Below are 11,787 nucleotides of genomic sequence, written 5' to 3'. Positions count from 1 at the left end.
TATATATCAAAGGAAGATCTCTTTTTTATTATTATTACTTTTAACCAGTAAAAAATTGCTAAAATGTGAACTTTTTATTGAATTATTTTTCCTTTTTAATAAAGAAAATATCTAAAGAAATCCAATTTTAATAGCTTTTACTCTGAAAAAAAATCCAATAATTAAAAAAAGCAAAAAAAAAAAAAAAGAGTTGTTAATTAGCGGATAAGGCAATGAAACTTATAAGTGTTATTATCAGCAAAAGAAGCCATATTTAACACCCTCCTTCTTCCTCCCACTCTCCGATTTCTCTCTGTTCTGTTCTAATCCTCATCCTCATACATTCAACCTTTATTTTCCCAATTCCAGAATGGAAAATCTAATTCCTTCTCTGAATTTCAATTAGTATTGCAGTTAACAGATTATTTAGTTTTTCTTGGAAAAAACAACCAATGTCTGCAATTCGGAGCATGATAATCCGGTCAAGGTCTCACCGGGTGGTTCAGGACGGTTCAGCTCCGCCACAGGTGGCGGAGTCCAGGCAAGTAGATGATACCTCTTGCTGGGCAAATATGCCTCAGGAATTGTTGAGAGAGGTTATAATGAGAATTGAAGAATCAGAAAATAGCTGGCCTCCGAGAAAAAGTGTGGTGGCTTGCGCCGGTGTTTGCCGGACTTGGAGATATATCACTAAGGATTTAGTCAAGGTCCCTGAACTCTCCGGCAAGCTTACTTTCCCCATTTCAGTCAAGCAGGTATACACTTTTTTTTTTTATGAAATTGAGCTGTTTATTAATGGAGTTAATGTTAGAGTATGAAACTTAGGGTTTTGATTTTTAATTAGCAGATATATGATGGGTTGATTTCAATTCATAGATATTTTTTAGGGATACCTTCCTGTCTAAAAATTTCTAATTGTGTTATGAAAGGAATTTTAATTTCTCATTATTTTATAATCTTGATTTCAATCTAATCCAATACTTGTGCCTGTTGATTCAATTGGTGATTACTTTATTTTTGCCAAATGTAGTTTTTTCTGTTCATACTAACCTTTTTATGGAAAAACTTGACTTGCTGTTTGATTTCCTATTTATGTGTACATTAGGGAAGTTGTGAACTTTCATTTTATAATCATTTGTGTACATGCGAAACACAAAGATAACGATTTTAACACGATAATCCGAATTGTGACCCTACTTGCAGTGATGTTTATGAATCTCTGGTTGTTCATGATATTTCTATAAGGAATTTGAACCATTTATCTGTAATAATTGCAAGAGCTTGGGTGCTAGGACCACCATTTTCCAAGCATGAAAAGAGATTCTTAGTTGGGTTGATGGTCACACTAGAAATCCTCTTTGTGGACCACTTTTTGCTTCGACACTGCTGGTCCTCTCCAGTTACTAGCCCCAATTGCGGTACACTGATTAGCACTAATGCTATTGAGTCCCACCTCGCACACAAAAGCCGCGCCTAAGGCACAAAAGGTGCTAGGCTCTAGCCGTGTTGTCTCAGAAGCCAAAAGGTGGGTTCTGTTCAAAAGGCATGCGCCTTTGTGAGCATGCCTAGGCGCAATTTTATAAGCCAAGCAGTTTTTTTAGGTTTCCAAGTTGAAAAATGGTTGTTTCAATCTCAACCCTTTCTTTTATCATACTGGAGTAGGAAAAGATATCATGAACACCTCTACTTTAAGTGTTTGGCCTAGGCTAAAGCACTTATTTTCTAGTATTCGAGAAAGAACTCACGCAGTTATTTAGAGATGAGGAGGAAGAAGAATCTTGCTTTTTAGATGAATACCTTGAAGATAAGAGAATGAGATTGAGAATCTTGAAGATGAATATAGTATAGTATTTGATTGTCTGTTTAGAATGTTAATTGTCGTTATTTATGATTTTATATATTATTTTTCTTAGTGCACCTTGTGTCGCTTAGGCTCATCTACGCCTTGTACGTAGGCTCAAGAACCCCCTGCAGCCTTATTGCACTTTGTACCTTTAATAACTATGATTGAGCCTTCAGTTTTCGAATGATGTTGATGTACGGCTGTCAATTTTTGACACGACAACACGAATTACAGAGATGACATGCTTATCATTTTGGTTGCTTTTACTGTTATATGATATGATATATAATCATGTGGCATATATAGATCACATAACACGATTATGACACAACAATTTGTTTAACACCCACTATGTTGAATGATACGTTATGAGTATATAATTCCGATGTGGGCTCTTTATGAGTTCGGTTTTTGTGATTAACTTCCTCTTTTTCTTTTTTCTTCTGAATCTTGCTATTCACACTATATGACCGCTGTTTTTCAGCCTGGCCCGAGGGATATTCTCCTGCAGTGCTTCATAAAGCGGTGTCGTTCGAGTCAAACGTACTTCCTTTACCTCAGTTTAACAAATGGTGAGAATCAATCATTTCTTTATTTAGATAACTAGCTTACTTAGCTTTCTTCTTCTCTGTCCCTTTCTTGATGTATTGAATTGGATATTTTCGTTTCGTATTCTTCTGATACAGCACTTACTGATGATGGAAAGTTTCTTCTGGCTGCACGCAAGTGTAGACGCCCCACCTTCACCGATTATATCATCTCTTTTCATGCTGACGATATGTCAAAGGGGAGCAGTACATATGTCGGGAAACTAAGGTATGATCGTACGGCTTTTCACTGCTTTATCTTTTGTTTGCTGAAGTGATTAACATTTACAATTGTTTATGGCCAGATCGAATTTTCTGGGAACCAAATTTACAGTCTTCGATGGGCAGCCGCCTCATGCTGGAGCCAAGATGACAAAGAGTCGATCGAATAGGCTAGTAAATTTGAAACAAGTTTCGCCTAGGGTCCCTGCTGGCAATTATCCGGTTTCTCACATTTCATATGAACTGAATGTCTTGGGTTCCAGGTAACATTTTGGTTTACACTAGAGGTGGATATTGTGTGTAGATACCCATTTTGTCCGGGGTAATTTTTCATTTTTTTGTAATTTTACATTTTTAAACCAATTTATTTCAAAAATCCGGCGACATTGTGTACATGTTTTCACGCAGCGGAAGAATCGTTTTCGAGATACTTATGAAATTTGTTCTATATCTAAAGCAGGGGTCCAAGGAGAATGCATTGCGTTCTAGACTCCATTCCTGCTACTGCTATTGGACCAGGAGGAATGGCTCCGACACAAACCGAGTTTTCTCATCATAGCTTAGACGTTTTTCCATCATCACTCCCATTCTTCCGATCAAAATCAACCGATTTGGAGAACTCTCTATCAGGAACTTCATTGGTGTTAAGAAACAAAGCTCCAAGGTGGCACGAACAGCTTCAGTGTTGGTGTTTGAACTTCCATGGACGAGTAACAGTTGCTTCGGTGAAAAACTTTCAGCTCGTTGCTTCTCAAGAAAACAGATTGACCGGTGCAGAACACGAGAAGATCATACTCCAATTTGGTAAAGTGGGAAAGGATTTGTTCACCATGGATTATCGGTACCCAATCTCAGCATTTCAAGCATTTGCAATTTGTCTCAGCAGCTTTGACACCAAGATTGCTTGTGAATGATCCCAGGTTTGAATCGCGGCACCTTATTTATGACATATTTTATTATACGTCGTGCGCCCATGTCATCCGTGTAACTTTACAGTAATACAAAGTTCAAGAAATTTTATGTCATCAAAATTGTTTAGGGGCCGTAATGTCAATAGATCTATAGTTCAAGTGCCATTAATGTTATTTATCCGTGATGCATATAACAATAATTCAATGTCATATCATATATTTTAGAGTTTGAGATTTATATTTTAAGATTAGGATTTATAATCTTAATATAAGGTGTGATGTGGCATCAACTAATTGGTTTGGCGCATAGATAACATGATGCGGCGAGCATATAATAAAATTTCTCCTTATTTTAGTAAAATCTTCATATAGCCAAATGGGTAAATTATATTCATGACACATCATTATAGCGTTACTACCATTATAGCCCATAAATTTTATTCGTTGATATAAAAAATCCTTAGACTTTACATTACTGTAACGTTAAAATTCAAATCAAGAAAATCTCATTAAAAAATTAATGAAATAATGAAGGTACAATCAATATGCAACCATAATTTATCGCGATATCCATAAAAAAAAAGGGTCAAATTTTGTCCGGATCATTATTTCGTTAAATTTTATTTACGGATTTTTATTGACTTGTATTTTTTTTTTGTAGCCGGACTGACTTTTTTTTCCCTTTGTGTCAGGGTCTGATTGTGATGCAATAACGTGATCAAAGAGAGTGCATGTTGTGTACAGAGTTTGAAACCTATCAGATTTATTATTTTAGTTCTCGGTGCATTTGTTGTGTATATAATTATTATCTGCGTTTTGCACTAATTTATTTGATGGATTAACTTAATTTGTTTAATAATTTTCTAAGATGCTGCAATTTCAGTTTGAAATGTGTAAAGAACATATTCAACCCTTTCAACTTATATTCAATTCATACGTCGAATGATTCTCTAAACTTTTGAAACAATCTTATCGTCGCTCAACTTGCTTAAACTCATGGCCAGTCACCTATTTTTATGTGGTGGTACCACACACTCAACATATCACCGGTGGTTTAAGTAAATTGAAGTGACGGAAAGGTTATTTTGAGAAAATTGTGGTGACAGAAAATGTTCTAAACATTTGGAAGTCATCACGAGCAGGTTGTGATAGCTAAAAGTTTGTTTTAAAAATTCAGGATGTAAATTAAGTTTGTTTTAAAGAACTCTAACCATACTCAATGAAGAACCAAATTAGCGCTAATGTTTTTTACTTTATGATCTCACAAATAAACAAATTTCAATGCATCTAAAAAAAATGTAGAATGTAAGTAAGATATATATATATATATATATATATATATATATATATATATATATATATATATATATATATATATATATATATATATTGTACGAGGAAAAGTTTAGGAGAGGAGGATAACTGTAGTTTAGGTATATATATTGTTTTACCTATGGGGACTTCAACAACGGCCACGAGAATCAAATCCAAGTGGAGGTGTTATCAGAGTTGCTTCCTTACCGTTGAGCTTAACCTCATATACAGTAAGGTATTTCGTTTGTTGTTGGAGTCCCCATAGGTGAAGCAATGCAAGTAAGATATATATATATATATATATATATATATATATATATATATATATATATATATATATATATATATTCTATGAGGAAAAGTTTAGGGGAGGAGGGGTAACTCCAGTTTAGGTATATATATTGTTTTACTTATGGGGACTCCAACAATGGCAACAAGAATTTATTCTAAGTGGAGATGTTATAAGAGTTGTTTACTTACCGTTGAGCTCACTCTCATAGAAAGTAAGATATTTCATTTGTTGTTGGAGTCCCCATAGGTGAAGCAATGCAAGTAAGATATATATATATTTTCTATGAGGAAAAGTCTAGGGGAGGAATGGTAACTTCAGTTTAGGTATATATATTGCTTTACTTATGGGGACTCCAACAACGGTAACGAGAATCTATTCTAAATGGATGTGCTATAAGAGTTGCTTTCTTATGGTTGAGCTCACCCTCATGGAGGGTAAGATATTTCTTTTGTTATTGCAGTCCCCATAGGTGAAGCAGTATAAGTAAGATATATATTTTTTCTATGAGGAAAAGTTTAGATGAGGAAAGGTAACTCTAGTTTAGGTATATATATTGCTTCACTTATGGAACTCCAACAACGGCAACGAGAATCAAATCTAAGTGGAGGCACTATAAGAGTTGTTTACTTACCGTTGAGCTCACCCTCATATACACTAAGTTATTTCTTTTGTCGTTGGAGTCCCCATAGTTGAAGCAATGTAAGTAAGATATATATATTTTCTATGAGGAAAAGTTTAGGGGAGGAGAGGTAACTCCAATTTAGGTATATATATTGCTTCACTTATGGGGACTCCAACAACGGCAACGAGAATCAAATCCAAGTGGAGATGTTATAAGAGTTGCTTCCTTACCGTTGAGCTCACCCTCGTAGACAGTAAGTTATTTCTTTTGTCGTTGGAGTCCCCATAGGTGTTGCTTCACCTATGGGGACTCCAACAACGCAACGAGAATCAAATCCAAGTGGGGATATTATAAGAGTTGCTTCCTTATCGTTGATCTCACCCTCGTAAACATTAAGATATTTCTTTTGATATACATTAGTGCATTTTCTTTTTTAAATCCCAAGAGGCAGACCGAAAAGGGGCGCAAAATAATCTTCTAACAGCGGCGGAACCAGGACAGGCCGACAAGGGGTGGAAGCTGCCCCGCTACATCCACCACTGATGTATTTAACATCTAACCCGCAAACGCGCCACAGAGATGTATTTAACGAATCTATAGCCATCAAGTTTTTGATAAAGTTCACGGCTTGATATATGTCTCGTTCCCTAACGTCTCAGTCAGATATTCTCTCCTAGGTTTTCTAATGACTGGAAAATTGGTCTATGGTCCTGCATTGTCGCATCTGATAACATTGGACTGATTGATTCAATATGACAATAATGATAGATAATGAAAAAAATAATATCATTAATCAAAATAAAGTTCTCATATTTACAGCTGCTACACTTCTATATCATTCCAAATATATACATATACAAGTCATACATGTCAGGCTGCTATACTGCCTGCATTTCAACACTTGATCCCGAACTAGTCCGGGATAGAGATTCACCAGCATGTTCCTCTTCCTCAGGAAGATCATCTGTATGCATTTCTACTTGGTTAAGGTTTCTAACAAATTCCGTGAATGGAGGAAAATGCTCCGGTGAGAAAAATTCTGCTCCCATTCTCTGATAAGTGAACAGGTCTACCATGTTTTCGCCCGCTATGCTCTTCCTGATCTGCTTAAAATGATAAGGAGCTCTAGAAATCAATGAGTTCTGCCCAGAAATCTCCACCCCGAACTTTCTGCAAGCCATCCGAATTTTTGCAAGTAAGGACTCGGGGCTTGATAACGACTGCTGGGGCTGATGTTCATCTAACAGGTCCATTCCTGGTAAGATCATCTTGCAGGAATTCCTTGCAAACATTTTGGAAATTGGTTCATAGCCATCTTTGAGCGCTGTGCTGTAGAACCCAGCTGTTAGCTCGGAAGGGTGAGCTCGAGTTTTGTACCATGAGTGCACAAGTGGGAGTTTAGCATAAATTGCTACGTTCGAGTTGCCAAAAGCAGCAGAGGCGAGGGAGAGGAGGCGATCTCCGTGAAACAAGAGCTGGTTCGAATACCAGGAAAGGAAGAAGTCCCCATAGGTAGACTCCCAAGATCCACCATTGTCATTGAAGAAGTTGTTGGAGTTTGGTAACTCGTTGTAACTGGGTGCATCATGAGGACCGCCAGTTCCCCATAAAGGGTTACCGGTTGCTTCAGCATGTTGCTTAAGAATCTTGAGCATGTTTCGGTCGTAACATTGGAACTCTCCAACTCCATTGCTACCTTTTGCTGCCTTATGATGAGAAGGATATCTTAGCTCACCATTCGGTCCGAGACCCATTGTGATTCCCTGCAAAATCACTACATATTAGCTTCTGAACCACTGAAAACACAAGGATCATAGAATCTAAGAATCGAAAACTTCATACCGTGATTGTTGAACCCATGAAACGAGAGAACGAAGACTTGAAGCTCTCGCAAAAGTCCTGATAAACTTCGATGGGCGTTTTCCCATCGAGAACAGGAAGATTATCAACAGCAAATGAAAGGCAATCTTTGCAATGAAGGCCTGACCTATCCTTGAAGAAAATATCAGGTTCTGATTCACCAATACGAGAAACCCACAGAGGCAATGATAGTTTATGCTGTTGATCAGCATGGAAACAGAGTGATACATGGAGCTTAAGACCTGCTTTCTGAACCATCTCTGCAAGAGAAAGATAGCCAGACCATTCATACTTTCCCATGGCTTCTTTCTCAACTACTCCCCACCATATTGGGAGCTCCACACCTTCAACCCCTAATAGTTTCAGAGCTTTAAGTCCTGCTGTAATGGCTCTTGTATGGTTAACTGTATTGCAATCTGAAACTGCATCCAAGGGCAACCCAACAAATAATCTTACACCATTCTGCTACAAAAGGCAAAAGAACCCATTTTAGATGAACATCACTACAGCCTAAATCTATGGTAATAACTCTTCGTACTGTGCCAAATAATCCGATTGGCTGCTGAAGTTTAGAGATGTTTTATTAGATCCTGAACTTAATTAAAGTGACCTATAAATCACCTAACTTAATTAAAGTGAATTGTCTCTCTCAATTTGCTTAGAGTGATACACATTTTAATCTGTTCAAATCTGTTCAAATCTCCACTCCCAGCTGCCACGCACAATTTAGGTGTTAATCATGTGGCTAATGAGATATCTCCAAAGTTCAAAGCGGAATCAGATTATTTGGCTAAGTGTAGGAACATGATGTATGATATATTAAGCCTAATACCATATTACCAAAAGTTATCACATACTACCATAATGATCAAAAGTGAACAATCAATAACTCGATTACAATGCTCAAAACCCCAATTATTGAAATTTCAGAAAACGTAAAACTATGGCAACTTCAAGAAACTTTGTTTTCAATTTTGGAAACTACGTTTTTGCCTTTTAAATCTAAACAGAGAGACAAAAAGCTTTTGGTAACATTCGAACACGAGCAGAAAACAGCAGGTTTAACATTCGAATAGAGCAGCAAAACAGTAGCAGGTGAAACAAACAGCCTACTTCACAAACAAATAAAAAATAGCACCCAGATTTATTTGATTATGAGACACTAAGATTTCAACTCTTTCCCCAATTCGAATCATAGAGGTTTACTAAATAATTTCAGGATCCAACCTTAACTAGGCATAGAAACTTTCGTAAAAAAATTAATAATAATAATAAAAACGAGAAGACTAACCGATTTGGAGCTTGAAGAAGGAGCATGACTAGAGAGGGAATCAGATCGGAGGGGTTCAATCTGGATAGCTTTTAAGGTGAATCGATTCAAGCGAAGCCGAGAATTTCTCCATAACGGAGTTGAATCAACGAAGGAAACCCTATTAATGTCTCTTCGAGGAAAACAGCACCTCAGCTGCTCTCTGATCGCTAATTCGGCTCCTCGAACCGTCGCCTGAGAACTTCCGATCAAGGACATCTCAATTTACAAGCAAACTAGAAATTTCCCAAAAAAAAATGATCAAAAAATGGAAATTATCCGAATATCTAAACTTCGGATATGATTAATTAAGCCTTAAATCAGCTGAAAAAATACCAAAAAAATAGGAAAGAAAATAGGAATTATGGATAAGATGGATTGAAATAGAAACGATATTTTCAAAAATATAGGGAGGGATTTGCTATTTTTTATTCTAATTCAAATCAAAATCAATTAAAGATTGAAACTTTTAATTACAGGTGTTATGGTTTGTTCATCTTTTATAAACCAGCTTTTTTTCTCTTCTGGGTCCCACTATTTTCTTTGTATTTTGTCTTTTTGTTTATCCAATTTTTAATTTATATCGTGCCTTATTTGGCGGGCTTCTAAACATCCGTGCCAATAGAAAAATATAAATCTCATTAAATAAATTACTATGCAAAAATAATATAATATTCAATTTTGTTGGCTATAATGGTCTAATACGAAATCCAATTTAAACGAATTAAATTTAGGGGAAAGTTCAAATAAAACCCATGTGGTTTTACTAATTTTCAGATAAAGAACTGTGGTTTATTTTTTGTCAAAACGATGACTGAGGTTTCGCACTTTTAATAATGCTATTAAAACTATCTTTAACGATCTAAAAATGAAAATTTTCAAGAATTAAAGTTGTTCAATTTCATATTTTCTATGGAACTACATTTTCGATTTTAGAAAATTATCTTTTTTGGAACTTTCTCTCTCTAAACATTAACTTTCTCTCTCTTTACCAAACATCATCTAAATAATCTCGAAATAAAAAAGTTGAAGAATTAAAGTTGCTTAGAATATTAGTAGTTCTTAAAATATGTCATTTTTGAAGTTGTTAATGGTGATTTTAATAGTATCAATCGAAAAAGTCCTTATTTTGCTAAAGTTGAAAACCTCAGTCCTCGTTTTGACAAAAAGTAAATCACAGTCCTTTATCTGAAAATTAGTGAAACCACAGGGGTTTTGTTTGAACTTTACCCTTTAATTTTAATGTAATATTATAAATTACAAATATAATAACTAAAAAAAAGTTATAAGTATTATTCATAATAATTAATTTTTAAAATAAATTTTAATTCACAATTTTGAGGACTCTAAAATGAAAAGTTAGGAAAATTTCAAAAAAAAAAATCTGATAAAGAAATTAAAAAAGATAGAGGAATTATACTTATAACTTTTTTTTAGTTATTATATTTGTAATTTATAATATTACAGTAAAATTAATTACTCATTTTTTGTATTTTTAATTAATTTAATTAGTATTGATTTGATTGGTTAATGGCATTAAGTGATATCATGTTCCTATTATATGTAGAAAATTTTAATTATGAGAGGATTATTTAAAAAGTATCTTACAAGTCTCGAACCGAATATCGAAAAATTTATCAAAAAAATAATAATTGAATTAGTTTATTAAAAAAATTCATATGGTTAATCAATATTAATATTGTTAAACTTTAGTAAAAACTAACAAACAAAGTTGTTATAGCAGAGTAAATGAGCTGTTATTAAAATTTTGTTGCAAATTATTATATGATTAAATTAATAGTAACTTAAAAAAGAGTTAGGTTTTTTTATAAAATACGCAAGTTTGTCGACGATTGCCCTTGTGGTCTCTTTCTCTCTTTCCTTCGGCTTCTAGGGTTCCTGGATGCGGTAAGGATTTCGGCCCCTGTGGTTTTCCAGTATTAGCTTCTTTACTCAGTTAATTTCTACTCTGATTCTTCAATTGGTAATGGCGGTTAATGAACTCGAAGAAAGATTAGCTAATTTCAGTTTGACAAACAACGAAGATACAGTCGTCGATTTAGAAGAGAGTGCTTTGGCAAATCAAATCTCCACTATAAAGCACTGCGTTTTGGGGCGTGTTATGTCCCATAAGCCTCTGAATTTAAGGGCCATGTCGTAGGCTCTGGAGTATGCATGGAAGCTTGGCCATGGGTTCCAGACCAGGGATGTGGGTCAACAGCGATTCCTATGTGAATTTGCCACAAAAAGGGATAAAGAGAAGGTATTACGGGATGGTCCCTGGCATTATGAGAGACAAATTATTCTGCTAGCAGATATTCACGGCATGGACCAAATCTCTGCTATAGAACTAAACCACTGTGAGTTCTGGATGAGAATTTATGACCTACCTTTGAACTGCAGAGATGAAAATTCTATCAGTGTGGTTGCTCGAAAAGCTGGGCTTGTGAGTCTGTTAATGAGTGGGGATCCTTCACTAGAGTGCAGGTGCGTGTGGATGTTAATCAAGCAATAGTAAGAGGATCGAAAATCAAGGATGGACGAGGAAGAATTTTATAGGTTAGCTTCAAGTACGAGAAACTTCCTAACTATTGCTATTGGTGTGGACATATGGGACATAATAAAGATGATTGTGATTTACTCCCTGAGAACTTAGAGTTAGAGGACTGGCCGTACAAACAGAATTTAAGAGCCTCTCCATTAAAGGTGCGCTTAGCTAATATGGGGAGTGTTGTAGTGGGGAATAGGAAATCCAATGGAAGTAAGCACAATGATCCTGGGGCTAAAAAGCAACTCTTTCACTCAAATGTACTCAATGTCAAACATAATGGAGGAAAGGACAAGTCTG

General features: G+C 35.4%; 2 protein-coding genes across 4 annotated transcripts; one reads left to right on the top strand and one right to left on the bottom strand.

Annotated features, from left to right (window-relative positions):
- Window positions 1–236: 236 nt before the first annotated feature.
- On the top strand, window positions 237–4,478 carry LOC136219905 (tubby-like F-box protein 6). Of its 2 annotated transcripts, none has more exons than XM_066007488.1 (6): window positions 237–734; window positions 2,307–2,394; window positions 2,509–2,638; window positions 2,715–2,894; window positions 3,089–3,551; window positions 4,235–4,478. In XM_066007488.1, exons 1-5 carry the CDS (start codon window positions 432–434, stop codon window positions 3,543–3,545), a joined length of 1,158 nt encoding a protein of 385 aa, XP_065863560.1. In that variant the 5' UTR covers window positions 237–431; the 3' UTR covers window positions 3,546–3,551; window positions 4,235–4,478. The 2 variants fall into 2 exon arrangements, with proteins under 2 accessions (XP_065863560.1, XP_065863561.1); XM_066007489.1 differs by having other exon boundaries at window positions 239–734; window positions 3,092–3,551.
- A 2,061-nt stretch (window positions 4,479–6,539) lies between these two features.
- On the bottom strand, window positions 6,540–9,413 carry LOC136219904 (inactive beta-amylase 9). Of its 2 annotated transcripts, none has more exons than XM_066007486.1 (3): window positions 8,922–9,413; window positions 7,613–8,095; window positions 6,540–7,533 (listed from the first exon to the last, which is right to left on the bottom strand). In XM_066007486.1, exons 1-3 carry the CDS (start codon window positions 9,156–9,158, stop codon window positions 6,649–6,651), a joined length of 1,605 nt encoding a protein of 534 aa, XP_065863558.1. In that variant the 5' UTR covers window positions 9,159–9,413; the 3' UTR covers window positions 6,540–6,648. The 2 variants fall into 2 exon arrangements, with proteins under 2 accessions (XP_065863558.1, XP_065863559.1); XM_066007487.1 differs by having other exon boundaries at window positions 7,613–8,092; window positions 8,922–9,412.
- Between the last annotated feature and the right edge of the window lie 2,374 nt (window positions 9,414–11,787).

This window comes from Euphorbia lathyris, chromosome 2, assembly GCF_963576675.1.
Source record: "Euphorbia lathyris chromosome 2, ddEupLath1.1, whole genome shotgun sequence".
Lineage (NCBI taxonomy): Eukaryota > Viridiplantae > Streptophyta > Magnoliopsida > Malpighiales > Euphorbiaceae > Euphorbia > Euphorbia lathyris.
The sequence above is the reverse complement of the archived record's forward strand: the minus strand, read 5'-3'. Positions and strand labels throughout refer to the sequence as shown.